We start from the raw sequence: 25,963 nt of genomic DNA on the forward strand, positions 1-25,963 counted from the left end.
TCTTTCTCTGATTGACTTATTTCGCTCAGCATAATACCCTCCAGTTCCATCCACGTCGTTGCAAATGGCAAGATCTCATTCCTTTTGATGGCTGCATAATATTCCATTGTATATATATACCCCATCTTCTTTATCCATTCTTCTGTCGATGGACATCTTGGCTCTTTCCACAGTTTAGCTATTGTGGACATTGCTGCTATAAACATTGGGGTGCACGTACCCTTTCGGATCCCTACTTTTGTATCTTTGGGGTAAATACCCAGTAGTGCCTCACCTTACATATTAAAGGCCTGAACAGAACAAAAGGCTGAGGAAGAGAGAACACGCTCTCTGCTTGCCTGTCTTGGAGCCAAGACATCCATGGTCTCAAGCTTCGGGCTTGGATTCCAGCTGGAACTTACACCACACACTCTCCTGGAACTCGCGCTGGACATAGTCTCCACAACAGCATCAGCACATTCCTCACAATAAATCTCTTTATGTTGCTCAAAGTCTCAAACTAAATCTCAAAATCATGTACCATATTATACTTACCTCTGTATCCTACTGTATACTACTAAAACGTGCCCCAAAATTATATGAAAGGAAATTGGACTTTCCTAGAGAAACTGCTGTTATCTTGATAAAGTCTGAGTGTGAAGCAGCCATGTATCTATGGTCTTCCCCTTGTGCTAAGACAATGAGTTGCCTCAGTTTGTCTTAGAGCCTTAGGACACAGATTCTACTGTAGCTCAATACCTGCTTGTTGATTTCGTTTTGTTGTCCTTTGTAACAGGAGAGAAATGCAGCAGGTGTAGCCACACTGTTAGTTCAGTTTCAGAGACATTCTCTCAGTTGAATGGCTCCAAGAAACGTACAGAGTATCATATATCCCTGTCCTAATGTTCAATTACATCACCGATTTCCAAGGGAAACATGAAATTCTGAGATGTCCACCATTACAAAATATTCACTCCTAATGCATCTCCAGGAATTTCCTCGGGAAATAACATGAATGAAGACTCTGCTTTTTGAGGAGATGCCTGTATCTCATTATTAAAGGAATCTCCTATCATTAATAGTAAGCAGGAGAAAGCAATTTCCATTCTTAAATTATCATTAAGAGATAACACTGCGTCATGGCTTCTCAATCTAACCACTGTTGACATTCTGGGCAATGTAATTCTTTGTTCAGAGAGGATGTCCCGTGCATTGTGGCACACTTGGTAAGCATCCTAGTCTCTGCCCACTAAGTGCCAGAAATATCCCCAATTGTGTGGACGAAAAATATCTGCAGAGATTGCCAAATGTTCTTTGGGGGACGAAATTGTCCCTAGTTGAGAACCATTTACTTAGATGAATTTAATTAGTGCTTTTTTTCAGGTCTTTTCAGTAGTACTATATAGAACAGGAGAAATTAAATAGGACGAATTAAAGTCATTAAAATGCTATGTAGTATTCTTTCCTTGAGTCAAAATTAATAATCAGTTAGTATTTGGCTTACTTAAATGCATTAAAATGCAGCGGAAATACACATGGCATTCTCCCTTAACTAATCTGCTTATATAAAATAATTTAAAAGAATTAGAGTAGGTACAATAGTATTTGAAAATGGTCTCATTTTTGATACACAACACACAGATTTTTCTCACAAAGAATAAGCCTAAGTAAATAAACTTAATTAGGAATAATTTTCTAAACTAAAATATTTTATCTCTAGGAAAACCAACATAATCACTAACGGTATAATAGATTTATGGTCCTTGTTTTAATGTATCTTTAACCTGATGATTAGTATTTTGATGAAAAGTATGTGTGTGACAGATGTAACTTACATTCTTTTATATGACGAATTATATTTTTTCAAATACATAAGTCTGTAATTTCTGACGTTTTCAGAAGGAGGCTTCACCCATCATATAAGAACTAGTAACGATGCAAAAAATAGTAATTAAACACTAATATTTTATCTCTAATTATTCATAAATAAAATGCTAAATGTGAGTGTTTTATTTGAAAATTACATGTAGGAGTCTCAAAATTAGATGTCACTAACCAGATTTAGAAAAAAACTTACAGCCACAGACTTTTGGATTTATCTCTTATTACCATTTACACACATACACACAGCGACACACACACACTCACATGCACACACATGCAACAGTACTCAGAACTAACCCATCTCCTTGCCTCCATCCTTTCTCTGTGATCTGTTCCACTCGAATCAGCCAAATGGATTTTTTTAAAATTTAACGTGAATTTTAAAATTTTCTTCTCGGAACCATTACACTTCTATGACCACTCAGAATCACATCAGTGCTCTGAGTCATCTGACCCAGCGCCTCCCAGTTCCTGGTGCCCGCCCCATCTGCACTGCGCCCCTCCCCGGCCCCTCCCTTTGCCTCACTCTGTTCTAACTGGGCAGAGCCCAGTGTTTGTGCTGCAGAGCTTTGGCTCTTCTCACCCTGCCTGAGACAGGGCTCCCCTTCCCGGGCCCACCTTCTCCGACCACTGAAGGTAAACCGGCACCCACTTTGGTCACTCCCTGTCTCCTCGTCCTGCTCTGGTTTACTTCTTAGCACTTTGCTAAGCGCAAAGCATTGGCCCGTAGGCTTTATCAGCTTGTCTTTGGGCTAGTGTCCCTGTTCCTAGAAGACAGCCTGAAACTCCGTGAACTCCATTCCCTCTCACTGAATGATGATCCCAGAACTATAGAAGTTGCGATGTGCCGGCATCCAGTTATATTTAGTGTGATGGGGCTCCAACAAAATGTATTTCTGGGGCTATGTGTGTCATCCAAGTGGCACCCTTTCTAAAACTAGCAATAGAAAGTATGCTTAGTTACAGAAATAGGTGGCTTTTTGAAGTATAAGGTTTAAATAACCGTCCCAAAAAACTGAAAAAGCAAGCCTCTGAGCAGAGAGATTTCAGACAAAAATTAATTGCCAAGAAAGTTTTATCACTGTAGCAATCCATGAGAGGTGTGGTTGGTACGTTTATTTTGCTTTGTTTGTTTTCAGCAAGTAGCTAAGCCGCAAGACCGGGAATGTTCGTTTTGTGCTCAGCAGAGCAGTGGGGGAAATTTCAAGAATAGATAAAGTCAGGGCAGGCAGAGAAAGCAAATAAATCAAAGCAAAACATTAAGGAGACTGGGAGCAAGGTTCCTGGCACCTGGAAAAATTATTTCAAGTCCCATAGTTAGCCACCTGATGTAAACTTAGAAATCACCCACACAAAGGAAAATGTACTAAAACAGGTAAGTAACCGTTACGATAAACTAAATTATTCTGGCCAATATTTAAATAATATACTAAGATTAATATAATGTAAGCTCCATGGATATTAATATGAATAAAATACATCAAAATGTTACTTTAATATTAATTTTGCTATACCAGAGGGATTTATTTGGAAGCTGAAAACTGGGGGATCTGCTTTAGTAAATGCTATTTATATTCCCATTGTCTCCTGTCTCTCTTTTTTTCTTTTCTTTCTTTCTTTTTAGTTCATTATTCAGAAAGAAAATGAAGTCAGGTTCTAAAGTGCCAGGTGCATACCTGACCGTAAAAATGAACATACCACAAATATTTTTTTCAACGAAATAATGAGTATCAATGCTGAGTCACTTCATTAGTTTACAAATTGTGCTCCGAGGACGTCCATGTAAAGGTTGCAAGTAGCAAAGCAGAGTCCAGAAAATGGCCTTTGGCTCCCATGACAAATTTCAATCAGAGCAATTATTTCTTTAAATCAATTTCCTATATTGAGAGTTCACAAAATCTTGCATTTGAAAAGAGGCTTCTACAGCTCAAAGGAGTTTGAATGCCATCAACTTAATCCAAGAAGAAGATAAGGTTTTTAATAAAAGATATGTTTGAATCTACTGATTTCTGGAAGTGTGGAAAATAATTCTGACTGTAAGCAGAAATCAGAGGGCACTCTTTCCTCTGAGGAATTTCCAAACTTCCACAAAGTTTCATTCTAAACTCTAAAATTATTATATGCCTTGCTGGGTATAAATGTTGCTAGGAATATATCTTAAGGGCATAATTCAAAATACGGAATAAAACATTATTTAGAGACATACTTTGCCATATTTATCATAAAGAGAAATGGAACCCACCTAAACGATTAACAACGGATAAATCATTAGAGTAGGATGTATCCAAACCACAGGACCATGGATGTGTTTACCAAGCATTTGTAAGACTGCTTCAGTAAATTCCTAAGTTACAATATTAAATTTATAAAATTCAGGGTATACTACCAGCTGGGTAGTCTCTTCTCAATTTTAAGATTGAATGGACAATTATCCAGGAAAGAAAAAAAAGGAATACACACACAAATGCATGCATAATGTTCAATTTCTAATACTAGGAGATATTCTCTAACGTACTCTGCCTCAGACTGTGTAGACACCAGTGCCGATTAGAACCCTGAAGTCAGGAGGTCTGGGTCTGAACTGAGTTCTCCCACTGGCTTTTGTGTGAAAGTTCTTCTCTGTGCCTCAGTTTACGTACCTGTAGTGGAGAGGATAATGGTATCTCTCCATTGATACTCATTGATTCACCGTGCTGACGTGAGGGTTAAATGCATTATTAGCTGTAAACTGCTAGCACAATGCTATAAAAATAAAAATAGCTATTACTCTATCCCCCCACTTGGCATACAGCAATCAGTCAGTGATGGTTCATTAAGTTATTTTTGAGCAGTTTCTTGTAAATTTTAAAAGTTATGCTGCTTTGGGTAAGACTGTACTTCCCAAGTCCACTTGCTGATTATCCCAGGAGGAAGGAGTGGTCCAGAGGGAGAGAGAGTCACAAAGAGCTGAAGGTCCAAAAGCAACTACCCCTTCCCTGCCTTCTGCTGTTCTAGGGCCTGGAATGGAGGACAGCCCCAAATCTACTTGCAATGTTTTTATAGACAGCACCACTTATGTTATATCTGAGACCATCAGGAGATTATCCTTGTAAATCCTTTATCTTTGTATATGTCTATGCTCACCAGAAGAAGCAATGGTCTCCTCATCACCCCACAACTCCACAACCCCTCAAAGATCTATGCATCTGTCTGTCCTCCTAACGCTCCCAAGTTCCTGACCCTTCCACTAGGTCCTGTGAAACTCAAGGTCAACTATCAGTAAAAGTTCCTACATCTCAGCCATTCTGAGGCAACCCCTCTTTATGTAATGGAAACCCGGATGTCTTCTGAGATGGTGCATCATGAAGGCCTCCCACATGGTCAGCGCTTGCATCCACAGCCCAAGTACTGCTGGCCCTGGAGCTGGACAACATCACCACCTATGTACATCTCATTACTCTTTCCAGATCCTTTGTTTTTTTCTCCCTAAATTGCTCCAGCTTTGAGTCTCTGGTCCCCAGAATCCAACACCTTCTTCCTCTAGTCATCTACAAAATCCCCAGGGCATCTCCATTATTCTTTGAAGATTTTTATCCCTGGAACACTGTCATTTTCTCCAACTCCATGCTTGGTCTAATTCTTGATTTCCATATCAATGCTAGACAGTCCTCTGAAGACTGGCTTCTCAGTTCACTCACCCCCTCTCCCAACGCCAGCTCCAAACCAGTACTTTGTCCCCAACCTAGTCTTTCATCTTTTCACCATGATACCTGATGATTTTCCATAGCTGCATTTGAAGTGTCCTGTGATCAGACCCCCATTTTCCCGAACACCTTGACTTCAACGATTCTTTGGCTCCATAGGGCCTTAGAGTTCCCTGATCTTGCCACTTCCCACTCTTATTCCTTCATGTCCTTGTGTCTCACCTTGCCATCCTTAGATTTCACGGCCATTATTTAAATCACTCCCTTGCCCTTGCAGTAAGTCCATTGTCAATACCTTAGATTCAAACTTGGGCCAAATCCACATTTATTCACATAGAGTTAAATCTGGCTGGAGAAAAAGCAAAACCAGAAATACTCAGATGGGTCTAACTTTACATCGATGGTCAAATCCACACTGGCCTTTAAAGATGGCATTCTTACTTCCTTTCCATCAGGTTTTAGTCTTCCTTTTGAGGAATGGCCATTTCATAGTCCCTTCATCCTTAACCTGCCAACATGCCCCGCCATATTCTTACCCTTATGTAGTGATTTTGTTTTCTGTTTACTAAAAATAATAAAAAAAAAAATCTAAAGAAATTTTATAATCTATGAATACCCTATTTGATCCCTTCTTTGTACTTCTGCTCATAAAATATCCATCCTTATACACCAGAAAGATTCCTACCTAGGGTTAACACCTGTTTGTGTTCTTGCTTTCATCCCTGATCAAGTTCCTAAGCCCAAGCTTCACCACTCTCTCTCTCAAAATGATCATTTTCCTTTTTTTTTTTATTGGAGAATTGTCCTCAGCATACAAACATGTTATAATTTACCCCAATTTTTTTAAAGTAACTACACCTCGAGTCCACATCTACCTCCAGATTGCACATGCACCTCTAGTCCTAATTTGAAAAACAACAACAACAAAAAATCCCTTTCCCAGGAACACATTAAAAAAGAAAAGTCTATTATTGCAATCTTTAATTTGTTCCCATCCTCTCTTGAACCCACTTGAGTCATGATTTTGTCTTTCCTGGCCCACTGCATTGGTTCTTCTCAAGGAGCAACATCAATAAATCCTACAGTCAATTTTCATGTCACATAAGCCCTCAACAACACTGGACAGTTATCCATTTCCTCTTCCTTGAAATATGTGTGGGTTTTTTTTTCACTAGGTTTTTAAAACTATTTTTTTTAAAACTTTGAAATAATTGCAAATTCACAGAAGTTTGCAAAAAGAGTAGAGTGATCCCTTCTCCCATTTTGTACCATTGATTACATCTTACATATCTGCTACAATAAAAATGGCATGGTGCAATGTGTACACACATTTATTCACTAGGAGTTTTAGGAACTACTCTTCTCAGGCTTGCTCTGACCTTATCGGCCGTTTATACTCAGCCCTACCTTATTTCCTGTCACCCTCCAATCCTTAGCACAATGCCCAGGGTTCCATCATTAGACCTTGTTCCTCCCTGCCTATATTCATTCCTTTATTGGTCTCATCTAGGCTCAGCTGCATGGATTTAAATTCCCTCTGTATGCTGATAGTTCTCAAATTTGTGGTTCAATTCCAGATCTCTCTCCTGAATTCAGTGTTATGTATCCAACTGCCGACATGATGCATCCATATGGATGTCTAAACAGCATTCCAGACTTACCCCCAAGTCATACTCTTGATCCTTCCCTTTCCAAATCTGAACTTTCAGTGTCTTCCCCATTTCAATAGATAGCAACTCCACTCTCCCACTGGCTCAGTAAAAATGCCTTGGCATCATCCATGACTCTTTTATTTCTTTCACATCCCATGAGTACAGTGTCATAGAACCCTACTGGCCCTTTCTTCAAACTGTTCTCAATCCAACTGCATCTCGCAGCATGCCCTGCCACTATCACCTCTCAAAATAACATCTTCTCTCACTTTGAATATTGTGATGGCTTCCTAACAAGTTCTGATTTTGTCCTTCCCACCATAGATTCTCTTCTCAAAAGAGCAGCCAAGTAATCCTGTCAAATTCTAAATGAGATGATGTAACTTCTCCAAAATTTCTAATGCCTTTTCATATTGTTCACAATAGAAGCTAGTGTCCATGTTATGGACCATAGGACCCTCCAGGACGTTTCTCCTCCTGCCTTTTCTTTGACCTCCTTTCCTACCAGGCACACCATTGTCCAGTCTGCCCCAGCCATACTGGATGCTATGATATCCCTCTTTCTCTCGCTGTATGTGCTAGTCTCAGGACCAAAGCCCTAGCCATTTCTTTGATCTGGACCACTCTTGATATTCCCTTAGGGTTTACTCTCTCACCTTCATGAGGGGTCCAAGTGATTTTGGTTTTGCCAAAGACAGAGGTTTCCCAGGATATAGAACTTTAGGCGTTAAAACTGGGACAACCCTGGGCAAACCAAGTAGCTGATTACTACAATTCTTGGTCAAATATCACTTAGTGAGAACATCTTTGAACAGTTATTACTATTATATATGTGATGTATTTGTTTTTACTCATCTCTTTATGTATCTATGTTATCTATCCCCAAGGAAAAATATTATTTCCATGACAGCTGGGGTTTTTCTTGTTTTGTTCATTTTGTAGCCACAGCTTTATGTAGTACATAAACTACAGCTTGTGGGCCACATTTGTATCCCTGTTTTTACAAATAAAGCTTTATTGGAACACAGCCATGCCTATTTGTTTAGGTAATATCTATGGAAACGTTTCTATATAATGATTGACTACAGTAGCTGATATAGAGACGATAGGGCTTGAAAGACATAAAATATTTACTATCTGGCCCTTGATAGGAAAAGTTTACTGACCTGATAAGTGTATCTGAAAATTTGTAGGTCCTTTATAACCAACTGTTTCATTAAAGAATGAATGAACACAAATAATAAATAGGCATGTTCTATTGGAAATCAAAAGACAATTAAGGCATCTTTGGGGCATCATTTTGATGCTACTAAATTCTCAGCAAATTAAAAGTAAATACTAACATCGAAACTGAGAGTAATCGTGGGGAAACTCCTTGTAGCGTGGAAATTTGTTCAGCAAGTGTGCAACGCATAAACATCATTCCTAGAATTCTATCCTTAGGAAAGCATTAAACAGAACAAAAGAAATGCTATATGTACAGAGACACTAATTATAGCATTATGTGCTACAGTAAACATTGGAAACACTCATTATGTTCAATTACGGGGAGAGAAATAACTATTAATTTGTGTAATTTTGAGGATATTGAGAATAAAATGCTATCAATTAAAACTGAAAAGTTTATGATATAACCCTAATGTTAAAAAAGAAAAACAATAAATGTAATATGCTCTGTGACTTTAAACTCTGAGAGATTTTCAGAGCTTGAGTTAGTCTCCTTTGGTCCCTGTTCTCCCTCCATCTTAGCTCTTCAATGATAATCTCTGCAATAATAATAGCAATTATTGGTATTGAGCACTTTGAGCATCTTATGTAATCCTTACCAGTCCTGTGAGATTAAAAGTATTAGTCTTATTTAACAGATTCAGAACCAGGAGTTTTACAAGCAAAGAGCTTGTCCAAGATGTCCCAGCTAATACATGACAAAGCAGGATCTTGAGTGATCAAGTCTGTCCTATTAAGCAAGTCCATTACTACCTATCACAATGAATGCGAATATATTTATATTGGCACTAGTCATATTCAGTTCTACAACTGAATGTGTTACCTGGAATAAAATCACAGAAAAATACTACAAATTAATCCACAAAATTGAAAAATAATTGGTTTATAGGCACTTTTGATTATGCTTTAAAGTTGTTACAAGATTGTATTTAATGAGATAATGTAAAAAAAAAAAAAGGCACTTAGCAGAAAGCCCATTGAAGACTGAAATGCAAAACACGTAAACCAAATTTACAATAATATAATGTTGACATATATTTTCTTTTTTTTTATTTATTTTTTTTAAAGATTTTATTTATTTATTTGAGAGAGAGAGAATGAGAGACAGAGAGCATGAGAGGGAGGAGGGTCAGAGGGAGAAGCAGACTCCCTGCCGAGCAGGAAGCCTGATGCGGGACTCGATCCTGGGACTCCAGGATCATGACCTGAGCCGAAGGCAGTCGCTTAACCAACTGAGCCACCCAGGCGCCCCGACATATATTTTCAATACCTCTTTTTTCCCCCTATTTGGTAAGACTTACATTAGAGTTGTTTATTGAACAGTGTGCAAGAAAAGTACTTAAAACAAAATTGTCTAAAGCCATTCAAACTTAATCTAGAGCCAGGTTTCTTATATGAAGATTGTGCCACTCAATCTTACTTCGTAATGCGTGGTCCTGACATGACAGATCATTTAGGATTCATTTTATGTTATTTCTGTAACATAACTGATAAAAACACAGCTGTGTTTTAAATATCACAGAATTTATAGGCTCCCATAAAAAGCATGACTTATCCCTCTCCTCCTCCCCTCCAGCTACATCTTCCCCAGCCTCTCTCTCCCCCCATCATCACTAGCAGTGGAATATCTGCAATTAAAAAATCTCGAGTGACATTTCATAAAGCACTGGCAAGTGACATATTGTCATTTGCAGATTGAGACAGCTCCACGCGAACCACAAGCATGCATTATTGAGCCTCTTTTATTAAAGGTATTCCTCAAACCACTCTTGGTTCTTTAAAAATCATGGTATCTTGGCTTGCTAATGATCATTCATTCTTCTAAGGAAAATGCAACTGCCCCAAAATGCATAAAATCAGTCAACTCTTAAAAAAAAGGCATAACAACTGTCACATCCTGTATTCTTTAAAGTCATCACATAATACTGACAATGTGTTTTGACACAGTTAGGTGAATATTTATCTTAAATGCATGTGTTTAGACAGAAACAAGGTTAGAGCTTTATGGAAGCTTAGCTTCCAATAATGACCCATTTGCTATTATTTTTGATGGTTTACAGATCATGCTTCTCAACAAAACAAAAGCTAACAACCTCCCCTCAAGTTCCCCCAAGAAGGAGGCAGCAGTCTGCAGTAAACGTAAAAAGCACAAAGTGAGAACTGGCTATAGCACCAACTGTCTTTGCATCCTTGGGTAAGATTACTTGCATGTCAGGGAATTCAATTCCTCATCACAAACTATAAATATTAACCTCAAAATTTTGAATGATATAAAATAGTGTGTGTAAAGTTTATAATACGACACCTGCCATGGAGATTTGATCTAAGTAAAATATTTAGCCATGCTCTCTCTACTTCTCCATGACTTTCCTTCTTGAGTATCTCAGAGTTACCTTAAAATATTCCATTGGTTGGAAACAGAAAATAAAGAAGGAATAATTATTGGCCAACTCCCTCTCAAATATTTTTGTGTATTGCCTCAACTGCCTCCCAAGATGACTCTGCTTGGAACCAGACCACCTCCTCCTTGCCACCATACCGAACCCACTACCTGGCACCATCTGCCAAGTCTTGCCTTCCTGCTCAAGGGTGGGGCATTCCTGGGAGGACAGTTAAGGGATGGGGTTTAGTGAAGAATCTAAAGCTGCAAGGAAGAAAGAAGAAAAGAGGTTTGCACCAACTTAATCCAAAGAAAGCCCTTCTCCAGAGCAGGAAGGCCATTTGACTGAGAAAACAGAGCACTATCTGCTTTGTTCTCTTCAAGGTTGATTTACTCTACAAAGACATAGCTCTCGCAAATCATATTTAGCCTTTAAAATAAAATATGAGAAAGGCCTTATGGCCAAACTGCTCTCTACGGGCTTAAGGTTCTCTTGAGCTAAGCTTGCACAAAGTTTTTCATTTGCAACCCATGGTTAGTCACTTCCAGGAGGCAGTCTGGTGACTGGCTTAAACCATTGGCACCTCCACAGAGGATACTGAGCCCAGCATCACTTTCCCCTCCTGGCATCTCACTGCCTTTGTTTTTCTCCTTTCTGGGCACACAACCTCTGAATGGCCCGTGGGGCTGGGAGACATCTTCCTGTGCTGCGTGTAGGAGCAGGTGGAGAAAGAGGAGGACACTGAACACCCCCCTCCCCACTTTCATCTCTCTAGGGGAAACCGAGCTTTGCCACTGAGCTTCATTCATGTAGTTCCAAAATCTGACGCTGCTTTTAAGACTGGAAGGCAGATGGGATAGGAGCAGTAATTATAATAGTTAAAATTTATAGAATTTCACTATGTCAGTTTCTTGGCTAAGCACTTTACCTGGATCGTCTCACTTAATCTTTATGACAGATGTATGAGATAGGTACTATTATACAGAGAAGGAAATTTGGACCAGAGAGAGAAAATAAGTTTGACCAAGATACAGCACACGATTGGCGAGCAAGATCCGTTCCCAGGTGGTACTGCAGTGCCTATGTGATGCTCCATCGGCTCTGTTCGTTCGCCTTCTTTATGGGCTGGACTTTGCAAGGTGCTTAGCATATGCTATTTCCCGTAATCCTCATACTAATACTGAGAATAGCATCTTTTCAAAATATTTGCTTTTTGTCTTCATAATACTGTGTAGAGATTGGGTATGTGGCCTCTGGTGCTAAACTGCTGGGTCCCAACGTCACCTGTGTGGCTTTCTGGCTGGTGAACATCTTACCTTAGTGTAGGTAACCGTGTACAGCTGGGGAAGCGAGGCTCCTGAATTAAATTGAGCTCTTCCCCTCCCCAGAATGAGACTTATTTTTATTCGTTCATACTTTTTTTTTTTTTAAGATTTTATTTGAGAGAGAGAGAGAGAGAGTGAATGGGGGGAGGAGCAGAGGGAGATGGAGAAGGAGACTCCCCACTGAGCATGGAACTGGACATGGGGCTCAATCCTGGGACCCTGGGATCATGACCTGAGCCGAAGGCAGACGCTTAGCGACTGAGCCACCCAGGCATCCCCTCGTTCATACTTTTTGAGTCCTACATGCACAAAGCTGTTTCCAATTCTTTGCTTACTCCACCAGCTAATCTGCACCTTCTTCAAAGTTATCCATAATCTTCATTCATTAGACCCCAATGTCATTTGTTCCAAAAGTAAGATAGCATCTGAAATGAGGTCCCTTTTGAGAAACGTTTTTGGATTAATCAAGAGCTAGCTCACTCTTATCTCTTGCCTAAACTAATTTTAAAAATAGACTCTACTTTCCGATACTATTCAGCTCAAATCTGCTTCAGCAATTGCTGAGAAGTTAAAGGGAAGAATTCCAATCAGACTATGACACAGATTTGTATACTTCAGACCCATTTTCTTATCAGTCCTTATCATGAACCTACATCTATATATTGAATCTACATAAGTGAAAATGAAACCCACTCAGCACCAGAACTCCACATGCATTAACAATTGGTGGGGAAGGAACAAAGAATACTAAAATTCCTCTGCCTGTGAAAGAAATCAGAGCCATTTAAAATTACAGCTGCCAGCATATGTGGCAAATGAGAATTTGAAACATGGCTTTCAAATTGAGGTATGTTGTAACTCTAAAATATACGCCAGGTTTTCAAGAAGAGTGTGGAAAAAACACAAACTCCTTCATTACTAGTTTATACTGGTTATGTGTTGAAATGGTCATCTTTGGACTATGTTCCATTAAGAAAAAGTATTAAAATTAATTTCACCTGTTTCTTTTGACTTCATCAATGTAATTATTAGGAAATTTTAATTACATGGTCACCTTGTACTTGCATCATATTTCAAGTGGAAAACTCTGTTCTAAACACTGAGGAATTAGCTTTTATTAGGCATGTGGCAGCTGAACATCCCCTTAATCCCTGACCAGCTGATGACAGTCACAGCCCCCACCAGCTACATCACACACAGAGGATGCTCTGGGCTACAACCTAGCTCATCTTGAACAAGTGCATCTGTGGCTTTTTCCCCACACCATGTGTCTTATCCTTCTACCCAAGAAGATTACAAATATAGTATCTTCCCTCAAAAAAATCGCTCACTTGTGTTTGCTTTCTTAAAAACTTCTCCATTTTCTCTTGACATATGCCTGAAAAACATTACATTTTTAGCTTGAGCCAATCTCTTCAGTTACAAACTTCAAAATCCACTTGCCTACGTGTGTGGTGTGTGCGACCGTGTGTGTGTAGGGGGGCAGGGGGGGGCTATACTTCAGCAGAAGCCAATAATATGCTTAAAATAATGAAACAATGCTTTAACAATTCTGGGAAGAAATGTTTTCCATGTATAATTTTATACTCAGCTATAGTATCCATCAATGTGGATGCAGACAATGACATTTGCAGGCATGCTAAGGCTTAAAGGATTTTCCTCTGAAGCAACAGTTCTTAAGGAGCTATTTCAGGTGAAACAAAGAGAAAGGAAGACATTGGATTTAGGGAAGAGTGGGCAGATTGAATGGGGTGGTGAAGGAACAGCCTGGGAAGCTGGTGCAGAACCCTCTGAGGGACAGTCCAGGGAGCTGGGGGTAGTGGGTTTGGGTTTGGGTAGGGCATGGAAGTATAATATCCTGGGAGAAGTGGCAACTAGAGACCTCAGGAAGGACAGAAAGCAATTGTCTGTGAAACATGAAGCAATCTAGTTTAACAGAAAATCTATGGCCTTCAGGAAGAATAGAGTTTGCTTCTAGTAAAAATTCAAACGTGTGTAAAGTAGAAGACATCTGGATTATTGTGACAACACATTAAGTTTTACTAATGTGCAAGTGAAAAATAAAGATAATTCAAAATTTTAGGGCCAATGGAAGGCAGTCATGCCATGAACAGGCCAGCTATTTACCAAATCGGTTTCTTCTTCTTCTGACTAAGGGAGATCCAACTCCTCACCTCCCTTCCAGTTAAGTGTGAACACAAAGGCTGAGTCTAACCAACACAATGTACATGCAGGGACCCATTCTACCGACTCCAGGTTTGTCCTCACTCTGTCAACTGCATGGAGACAAGGCTGGCAATTCATTGAAATCCAGATACAGAAGTTTCCAAATTATCAATCATATCAGAACCAATTGCCAGTCAGAAATATTCATGTGGAGTTTACTATTTTACAACATTTGTGTTTGAGCTTCCTAATATTACATTAGCTAAATAAGTTATACAAGATAGCCTTGGTCCAAATGTGAAACAAGAGTAATTATGGCTTTATTATGAATAATTGATGCTAAGAAAGAATTCATCTGAGCTCTGAGTGCAACAGAGGTTGTGATTTTGGATTATAGAGGAGGCAGTCTAATTACAGGCATAATACTTAGCTCTGAAGTGAAAAATATTTACATAGTTATAATAATATGAATGTTATTTATTGCTTTTCAGCCTTTAGACACATTATGAAGGACTTGTGATTAAAACATAAAATATAAATGTTAACAATTTTGATATTGCAAAAGTTCTATTACAGCTGAGAGAATAAGGCAGGAGGAAAGAGTTAGAAGACACACCAGAAAGAGAGAGGCCACCTAACTGTTCTCTGTTAATTCTGTGTCTCCTGTCAGCTTGAACTGTAACCCTGATAAAGCCTCACCTGGGCCTTTGATTTTTGGGTCTGGCCTTGTTTCTAACATTTTTTTGGCCCTCAGACATCAATTCCGGGACAGATTTTGGTGACTATGAAGGGACCGTAAGACCAGACAGGACTTGGTGGGACTGAAGATGCAGGGCCTGAACTTGATGGCCTGCTAATGGGGGTGGATGGCCATCCCAAAGCCAGAACTAGGATGCTCCAGGATGCAGGCTGAAGTATCGGCCAGAGGACCACAGCTTCACAAAGCACCAATGAGCAGCCTGTGTTGCCTGCCACTATCAACCAATCAGGATGAAGCCTTTCCAGCCAATCAGGATGAAGCATTTTCCCTGCTTCCCCCTCCTTAGCATATTAGACTGTGAACCCCAGTGGGGATTTTCTCAGTATAAGCAGGGCCTCTGCTCTGTTTGGAGAGACAGCATCACTACTCGCTGGCCATGCTAGATCTCCCTTCAGCTTGAGCTCTAGTCCCACTAAAGCCTTTCCTGTGCCTTTGGAGGGGAAAAAAAAAAAAAAAAAAAAAAATATATATATATATATATATATATATATATATATATATACGCACCCTGACTGTATATTTAAATTTTTAAGATACTATACAGAAATCTAAATTAGGAGAAACCAAAAAAATTTAAAAAGTTAAAAAATTAGGAAAAACAAGACATGGTAGATAGGAGTAACAGATGTTAACACTCATAGCAAGAAATCGATTAAAAACTAAAACTGATAAAAAAGAACAGTATAAGCAGTTACAATAATAAAAAATAGTTAAATGTTATCAAACTATCTATGGCATAGACTATGGTAGTTTCAATGGGATGTTTCTTTTCACAGTAATCTCTTTGCTATTACTATTTTTTAATTATGTGCATATGCCACTTACATTAAACAAATTTTAATAAAAGTAGGATTCAATCAAATATCTTGTCATATTGTCCAAGTCATACATTTATAACCTATGTCAGCACAATTTGAAACCTCCTTACTTTTATTAGAAGAATAACTTTAACTCCCCTGCCTACATCTCAAGGTGATTAGAGATACAAACAGGTTCATGAATTTATGGACTTCAGCATATTTGCGAAGTGAAATTATATAAACACAATTGTTAGATGACTTTCTATGGGAGTTCATAGAAGCTGTGCATATCACGTTAATATAGACTAATCTGTGAAGTGCAGAATATACAAAAATAAGTTATTTAGGACAGCTTATAATTGATAATGTCCAGATCTATGAGTTCAGGTATCTCAGCTCTGCAATAGCTGTTAAGAATTATTTTATAAAGCACTTTGCAAATACAAAGTGTTCCATCATTGAAAGCATCAAGGCACGTCAAAGGTGATGTTTAGGGAAGAAAGAGCATGTATCTCTGGCTGGAGTAGACTACTGTTTGCTTGGAGCTGGCTTATTTCAAATAGCATATGACTAATGCAACTGTCCTATCATTTATGCAAAGCAAAAACTATTAAGCTATCCTAATCTCTTCCACACCCAGCCATAGCTCAGGTCCCCAAATGCCCCTCATATCTACATATTCTCCGTGTTGCTATATTCATGGAATAAGGCAGCTGGTGTAAGATCACACTGATACTTAAAAAATGAGGTCCGGAATTGGAGAGTTGCCGGGTCTAAGGAGAGGCAGTAAAGGAGGTACTGACCTACATCATGCCGGGATAACTTGAGGTGAGGACCACTTCTCCCTGGGGTTGCTTTGGATCAGATAATTGTTTCTTATGAAGGAGCATTTTCCAAATGCAGCTCTTTACTTACTTCCCTTTCTACCTTCTTGATCATGCCGTAAATCTGGAGACAACAGCCTGCTGTTCAGTTTCCATTCAAGAAGAATCCATGCTCTTTCAGATTTTATACTCTATGGCTCTCCAGTGTCCTGGTGACCAAAGTAATGTGTGATATATCCTGGTGCCTCGTGTTTTAGTCTTTTTGATTTAATAATACAGTAGGGGAAGCATAAAGCAAATGAAGATGGCACGTAAATTCTGAGCTGAGAGCATCTATTATTGGTTCTATCTACGTCCCTCTTTTCCCCCTTTCCCTCCTCCTCTAAGTACCCACCATACCTGCACACACAGAAACAGCAAATCTTTGCAAAGACTGGAAGAGACAATAGGAGCCATAGGCAAAAATGGAATGAAATTAAGGAAGATCTAGATGTTAAGTTGAAAACTCCAGGATAAATGAGGAAGATGGAAATAGGATATTTCCAGAAGAAGAAAATCTGAAATCTCAATCTGGAAAGAAGTCAGTTTGATGCAGGTCATTATAGTAATTAGAGGAATCCATTTTAAGCAGAAGAGGCTGGTGTCCCATTTTATTATGCACTAATTTTATTGAATATATGGTTCTCCCATCTTTCTTTAAAGAGTGTCACATGATTTTAGAAATGATACACACCTTTAAGTGTCCTTGTTCAGGTTAAATACTGCCACTTGGAGTTAACAGGTAAATTTTTCAACACTAGCCAGGAGTCATTGTAATGGGATATAGTGGTATTATTGTTAGTAGTGCTATCCCGAAGAATCCTCCAGTGATTCCTGGAACTAAATAACTAGAACGTAGGGGAAGCAGAAAGTATACTCATTTCGTTTTTATGAATAATCTAAGCCCACTTTACTGAAATTCATTTATGTCTCCCCCAGATATGCCACATCTACACATTTATAAAAATTAGGTCATTGATTTTTTTCTTGATAATTCAGTTACCCAATTCAATGACAAACTATTGCAGCTTTCAAATTTGTTTCATAAAATAATTATATCTAATTTAATGCCCTTTGAATTTGCTACTAGCCCAAGCCCTGGGAAAAAGCAAAATGTAAGCATAAATGTAATAATCTGTAATAAAGGAGAAAAAGAATTATTCATCCTGACCAAAGTATATTAATATAGCTGTAATTTAATAAATTGGTGATGGAATAAGAATGATTATGGGCCTATTGTTATATTAACTTTGACTTTATAAGGTTTATAATTGTGGAATTAGTAAAGACCCTTCGATTAAGAAGAAAACTCCTTGGGGAAGAAAGAAGTGGTTATGGCTACTGCTAATATTTACATTTTGCATTTTCAAGTTTATAATGACTCCTTATGTGATACTCAACATATTTCTATACCTCTATTAAGTTCCTCAGGGAATCAGGGATAGCAGTAAGGGGAAAGAGCTATAGACTAGGCTAGATTTTAATGTAAAGAGGAATTGAGGGTATAGTTACAAAATTTTTATGACTATATACTATCTCCTGGGAGGTCAGAAACTTATTCAAGAAACAACGTTAAGACATTATGTTCAAATACAAAATGGTGACAAAATAAGTGCTATAGGACAGAAGGACTTTTTTTTGAAGCGATCTCAAAGGAGGTTGCAATGTAAGAAATGACAGAAATTTGGACTTATGTGTAAACTTGATAAATCAGTAAGATTTATGGCCCTAAGGAAGTTAAAAAGGTAAACTGTGTGACAGGATAAAAACAGCAGAAGTTTGGGATGAAGCATGGAGTGGTACGTCGGGAAGGAATTCTGCTATGCATCGTTTGCCAATTTCAGCGGTGTAAGCACTCCCACCACAGTGACATCCAGTTCACCGTGGGGTATGAGGAATGCAGAGCAGAGGGGATGCTACAGTCAGTGGCTTTGAGGAAAGCCAGCACCCGTGAGCCCTGACAGGACATTGTACTTCAAGGCTGTGCCTGGGAACACTGACAGATGACGTGCGCAATTCAGTCAAGCCACGGTTATCCTGGGGCACATCGGCAGCCACGACGAAGACTTGGCACCTCCTGCCTGCTGAGTCACTGAAGGGGTCTGGCTGAGGGAGAAAGGTGGCGACAAAGCTGTGTGTGTTGGGAAGGACCATCAGGGAGTAGAATGTAGGATAGACGCTGAGATCCTACACATGGAGCTCTAACCAACTTGAAGTGGGTCTGAAGGAAAAGAAAAAAAAATGAGAACTGGAAATGTGGAGTGGGTGTTGGGAATAGAGATAAGCAAACCTAGCATACAGGGAATAAGAAAACGAAGCTGCAGGAGCTCCAATGTTTATCCAGAGTGGAAGGGAACAATGGTGGGGACAAGGAAGAGAGCACATATTTAGGATATCCCAGTGGCAGTGCCCTTAAATGGGATCAGTTACTTGAGGAGAATCAAAACAAAACAAAACAACAACAAAAAACAAGGCAAAAGGAACAGAGGTCTGGATTTTGAGTAACTGTTCTTTTGACAAAATGGAAAATAATTAATAGCAGTAAGGAAAAAGAGAGATGGGGGGAGAGAGATAATAGACCTCAGAAACATGCAGAGGAAATAAGCATTTCCAGAGGAAACATAGACACTTGGAATCGAAAATATTCCCAGTAGGATTTTCTCCAGGATGGAGGAATAATTTGAACTATGGGTTCATTTGGGAATAATTTGAACTCTGCCTGACCTCCATCAACTACGAGCTAGAACACCTTGGACAAGTCACATTCCTTAACCTCGGATTCCTCAGCTGCAAAAGGAGTCTGCAATCAAATACCTACTTGTGAAGATGAAACCTGAAACAGTTGAAGCGATCAGTATGTCCTGGCTACCAGCAGGGATTACATTAACAGGAGCCTAGCACTGGTGGTAATAGACTATTGCCAATGTAGTTAACACCTGGGAGATCTTAGGAGCCTACAGCACTTAACCGAAAACAATCTTAAAGAAGCAAATTATCCATTAAGTAGCATAGACTGAATCAGAATTACATGGGTGACAAAGCCTGGCTCTGTGAGGTCTCACGGCCAAGGCTGGGAAGTCACGGGACTATGAGCACGGATTAGAATTCATACACGCATGTGAGTCTCAACAGATCGTATACTGCCTATCTCTGGGACCTGTTGAAAATACAAATTGTGTTTATCTGTTAAACGAGTGTCCATGGTTGTTATGAGTATTGATATGATCCGAGTAAAGCATTCAGCAAGTTTTCTGGCCTCACAGTAAGGCCTTAAAAAAGGCTGGCTACACTTTTATTTTTGAAAACCTAAGGTGAGTTTTCCCTCAGGAAAGTCAGAACTTAAGAGTTATAGTCGGCTCTTTCCTAGAATTATTGGAGCAGTAAAATAATGTTATGGAAAAGGCCTAAAATCACAGGGTGTGTCAGGAAAGTAATTCTAACCTCACCCCAAATCATGCCGCTGAGCACTTGGATATGGTGTATTCTTTCACGATCACCTTATTTCAAAGGACTAAGAGTGCTGAAAGAGTCCTTAAAAGGTATCCTTTAATTATCAAGTCATGTTTGTCATCTATTTATTTATTTGACAGAGAGAGACACAGCGAGAGAGGGAACACAAGCAGGGAGAGTGGAAGAGGGAGAAGCAGGCTTCCCGCTGAGCAGGGAGCCCGACGCGGGGTTCTATCCCAGGACCCTGGGATCATGACCTGAGCTGAAGGCAGACGCTTAACGACTGAGCCACCCAGGCGCCCCTGTGTTTGTTATTTTTAATGAGAAAAAAGATAAAAAAAAAAAAAAGGAGCCATCAAATCAAGGACATAAATGTGCATAGTAAATCCTAGAACGCTAAGAGAGCAAATGATAACATTATGCAGAAGGCCATAGAATTTGAGAAACTGAAGGAAGAAAAATGTGGGTATTTAAGGAGCACATCTAAGTTTGTAATTGGATTTACAGGGTCCAGTCATGGCTCCTTGGACCACATGGAACATGACTTCTAGGAACAGAATAAGCTGACGCGGCAATACCAAGCAGGATGTGAATTCTTTTCATGTAGTGGAAACTTTTATACCATCAGTAACCAAAGCCATGTATTTACTCTGAGTTCATAACACCATCTGGTCGTCTGGTACTCACCCCTGCAAAACGGAGCCGGGAAGTCCCACGAAGCACCATTCCCAGGGCTGACGATGCAGGTCAGAATTGCATGGCCTTCCAAGATATAGCCAGAGAGACAGCTATACCTGATCTTGTCCCCGATATTGAACCTCGTTCCGTGGAGAACTCCTTTTAGTATTTCCCCGGGATTACCACATGTGTGGCTAGGTAAAACTATTGAAAGAAAGAAAAAAAAAAAGACAGAAAAGTTAAAGATAGTTCTATTGAGATAAACTTCTATCACAAAACACACACTGCATTTGAACTATTCAGATTAGCAAACCTAGCACAAACACATTTTCATTTTGCCTGAAAAAATAGAGAAAATGTATTCGTGTTTTAGAATATCTACCATTTAACCATGTTTAAAGATCCTTTTAAAAGTATAAATAAATGCAGCTTGAGAAGAGGAAAAAATACAGTTTTGCTTAGACTCTGTGTTCTAGGTGATATCTAGATTATTTTTCTAATTATGAGATTCTACAGTCTCCCAGAGTTAGCAGCCAGGTAACACAGTAGGACTATGGGCATCTGAAAAAGTAGGATCAGAAATATAGCAGGAATGAATATTCATGTCATGCTGACCCTTATTCCTTTAGGACCAACACTGCCAAACACACATTGCTAATCAATATTTAATCAATGTTTGTTGGACAAACAACTGAATTAAGGAATAAATTGAAGATCTCATTCATTAATCTATCAGACTTAAAAAAAAACGCACCACTGTTATATTCCAAATTTGTTGTTTGTCTTCACGCATTTATAGTGTCTGGTTCACAAGGAAGTTTTACCTATTAGTTTTGACAAAGCAAGTTGGTAAGAAAGCCTTGATTCTGTTCTGGACCTGCTCACTTTTTAAAGATTGATTGATTGATTTGACAGAGAGAGAGACAGCAAGAGAGGGAACAAGCAGGGGTAGTGGGAGAGGGAGAAACAGGCTTCCCACTGAGCAGGGAGCCTGATATGGGGCTCAATCCCAGGACCCCGGGATCATGACCAGAGCCAAAAGGCAGACACTTAATGACTGGGCCACCCAGGCACCCCTGGACCTGCTCACTTTTTATGTTGAGAGCATTCTCTGCCTAATTCAACTGCCTTAAAACCTAATCAATAGGATGACATTTCATACTCAGAACATAATTTTGAAATTCACTGATTCACCATTAGGTTAAATGGATCAAGTTGAAGATTGTTGGTTACTATCTACATTTTTCTGGTTTAAATTTAGCATATGATCAGTAAGTCAGAGTTATCATGAAGTAGTGAAATAAACCAAGGAGACTGCCACTTAAAAAATAAATGATTTCAGGAGTGCCTGGGTGGCTCAGTCAGTTAAGCGTCTGCCTTGGGCTCAGGTCATGATCTCAGGGTCCTGGGATCAAGCCCCAGGTCTGGCTCCCTGCTCAGTGGGGAGTCTGCTTCTCTCTCTCCCTCTATCCCTCCCTCTGCTTGTGCACTCTCTCACTCACTCTCTCTCTCAAATATTTTAAAAGTTGATTTTCAAAAAAGCATTTCCAATAAACAAAGTATTTTATACCTGTATCTTTTTTTTTCTTTTTAACATGGACCTGGGAGTGAGTTTTGATATATATGTATAAAGGAATGTGAAATATTGTTTTATTTGTTTGTAAACTAAGAAATAAAACTTTCCCAATGAATGGGAAGGGAATTTCAGTGATTTCTAAAATGATTTTTATTACAAAATTACTTCAATAGAGATAAACTAAGCTATGTAGAAACACTTAGAAAACAAATATTACAACTTAGATATGTTATATTGACATGTTTATGAAATCACTGCTTACATAGTCAAAGTGTGCTCAGTTCTAGATTAAAAAAAAAAAAGTTCGTGAAATCAGTCTGCAAAAAGCTGTTAGTTTAGACAACACAATAGAAAATAATTCACTGTAATCACAATCTTCTTTGTCTTTTATAAAAAAAGAAAGTCTGTATTTAATTCCACATTCACTATCTCTAAAGCAATAAATCTGTTTTTTAAAAATGTTGTTTAAAAACACTGTTTGTCATTTAACTGTCTTTGGCTCTTCTAAGGTAGAATGTTTCAGTTTGATCTTGGAGGAGCACTTCGGTGGATGACCCAGGAGCCCTGCCAGCCAGCAAGAAGTGGGGATCTGATAGCCAGACACAGGGAAGGCAGGGGCTGAATTTCTACCAACAATGGGAATAGAGAGATGAGGGTGGGTGAAATATGTACATTTGAATGCTTTTGGTGTTTTCCTTCCTGGTCCAAGAATATTTAGAATTCACAAATCCTTCCTTGACTTTTTTAAGGACCTTTATAATTTGCATTAAGTGGTACAAAGACATCTTGTTAGAAGGTACATAAATTCACTTCAGAATGTATCCAGATAAATTGTTTCCCCAAAGACAAGTTATCCACGTAAATCTATCAAAAACTTTAAAACCTGTGACCGAGAGCCACAACATGTGACAGCTTTCAGAACTGGAAAAACCCCATAAGCCATTCTCAAAGCTGAATGTGGCCGATACAACTTTTCTATCCACTTATCTATTGAAAATAGCAAGAAATTATTTTTAATGATTAGCTTTAGCACAGATAACATAATTATCTTTTGTACAGAAAGACCAGAGTAACAAAAATACAATACGAAAGATTTCAGGCAATGTTGCCACTGCATGGGTAAACATCATTCTGTCTATTTAATACCTATTTACTACACTGAAAGAAAAGTGAAGGAGATGTCATAGGTCAAACTTGGCTGTGCAATCATATTGCTAGGAAGTGTGGAATTGCATGGACTTCGAAATGTTTAAGGGGGAAAGAAAGAAAAAGAAAAATCATTCCTGAAAACAAGGATCTCCCAAAGTGGGCCTCTGAAAAGAAAACATCCATGTCTTAAAACTTTTAAGAGAGTTGACGCAGTATTTGGAAACAGACAACTTTGACATTCAGAAAGAAAAACAATTTTGGCCATTCTGGATCATCAAGCTAGGAGAGCAATCTGCAATATAGACGTTCGAAGTGCTTGACCACCACAGGAAAAAAAAAAGTGAAAATGGAAGGTGTACCTGTGCCTACAATGAACATCACAGCTCAAACGGTGTAGATGAGGTAAAGGATCTTTTTGAGGTGCAGCTTCAGATTTCCAGGGAGATGGTGGCTGTTGGTGCCAATCATGCCTAGTAAAGCTGTGGGCAGAGATAAGCATCTCTGTGTCTGGGCTGCACCAGGCTCCCCTACTTCTGTAAACTGTTCCCTGGCACCTTAGACTAGGATGAACATCTCCTTTTTTGTTCTTTTCCACAGTTTGTCTTTAACATCTTGACAACTGCACTCAAATTTGGAAAATGTTCACTCAACAGTTATTATTTGCATGGCTTCGTTTTCAACCGACAATAAAACGGAATGGAAAGAGAAGCAGATTTAAGACTCTTCTTTTGCTCTTATTAGCTCAGTTAATCTACTAAAAATGTGTCTTCATAAGTATTTATTCCATAGGGTACAGTGTGAGGATTGAAATGAGACAATGCAAGTCTCAAACTACCTGCTCTGTTTGACTCTGTCATTGGACTAGTGTTGCAACCACTAGCCCCCAATGTGGATCTTGAATTGGTCTTCCATCTGTGTCCACATATCGTCTACAATAATGTCTAGCTCTCAGCAGGAACTCGCTAAATATATATTTGCTCAACCAACTGGTAAACATGAGTATTGATATAAAGTATCTCATGTATCCTTCTAGATCATGTACAAGATTCACATAGTCTATAGCTTGATGGGAACAGAAAAAAAGCTAATGAGTGTTCAAGAACAGAATAAAGTGACATTTCAGAAACAATGATTCAGCAACAAATTGTCACTTTAAGCCACTTTTTACCACATTTATATTAACATGTAAATAGGACTCAGAGGGTTAAAATGAATTATCATTTTTTTAAGGCAAAATAACTTAGCAAATGGGAAAAAGTGATTAAACACTAACTTTTAAAGTTTAAAGTCACTGGTTGGTAGGACAAGTTATAAATTTATGATTTGGGAATGAGTATTTTTGTTGTCAATTGACTTGATTTTAGCAAATACAACAAAATTTTAATGTGAACAATGCCAGTGAGGAAATAGAAATAACTGAGGATGAATGAAAAGATTCACTTTCAGTTGCAAACAACAAAATGGCAAAAATGCACACATTATAAAAGCATTATCAAATTCATTTAATCATTATCAAAATACCCTAAATTGTGAAAAATAGATGAAAATAATAATAGGTCTATGCAAAGATTTAAGACAAAGACATGTAAAACTTGCCAACACACAAAAATCCAGGGGCTGGGAAAGACTAATTTAACATAAACTCAATCCGAATGGCATCTCTGCCAATTTCATTTTAATTTTTTACCCAGTTTCCCTGAAGATAGTGAATGTCCCTTTGTGTCTCCCATGGTAATGAGCACACATTAAGTATTTAGTAAATACTTATTGAATTGACTTGAACTCTAATTTTAATTCCCTTAAATCCTTCCTTGAAGTAATTTGCACTCTTTCCCATGGATGCTTCAAGAAAGAAATTCTTATTTGGGTAATGGGAATTCAGCACCCAGTGCATACATTTGGTAATGAGAAAGCATTTCTTGAAAGGAGCTCTGGGCACAGTTCCTCCTCCTCAGGGCAGGTCTCATTCCACCAGACCGCATGAAGCCAAGTTCGTACACCCAGGGCTTGAAACACAGGCTGCCATTCTAATTACACTCACAGAAATTCCCTCCATAACGCATTTGATTTGGCAAGTGCATGTGGTCACAACCCAGGGACTTCATTAGGCTTTCACAGCAACCTTTACCCCAACTGTTTAAGTGATGAAATGGATGTCACATCAACTCCTTTTCCAGGAGAAAAGCAAAAACACGATGCTGAAATAAAATACAGCATTCATATTCATTATGAATGAACGGGACAAAAGGCTAGTGAACAGAATTTTGAAATTCATCAGCGGAGAGGTAGCATTTTTCACAGCTTGTGCACAATCAATGAAATGTCCCTGGGCGCAATCATTGGGAAACCGGGTCCCAGAGGGTGTATGTCAGATGATTTGTTTACACTTT

At 38.8% G+C, this 25,963-nt stretch overlaps 1 protein-coding gene across 1 annotated transcript in view; it reads right to left on the reverse strand.

Annotated features, from left to right (window-relative positions):
- Window positions 1-25,963, reverse strand: part of LOC145720263 (CUB and sushi domain-containing protein 1-like) — an 861,742-nt gene that overhangs the window by 5,332 nt on the left and 830,447 nt on the right. Inside the window, exon 4 of the mRNA XM_081812882.1 lies at window positions 20,858-21,052. Coding sequence (XP_081669008.1) covers window positions 20,858-21,052 — 195 coding nt within the window. The remainder of the gene's footprint in view (window positions 1-20,857; window positions 21,053-25,963) is intronic.

The sequence above is a fragment of the Leptonychotes weddellii genome, chromosome 2 (genome assembly GCF_054177405.1).
Source record: "Leptonychotes weddellii isolate Sample4059 chromosome 2, ASM5417740v2, whole genome shotgun sequence".
In the NCBI taxonomy this organism is placed as follows: domain Eukaryota; kingdom Metazoa; phylum Chordata; class Mammalia; order Carnivora; family Phocidae; genus Leptonychotes; species Leptonychotes weddellii.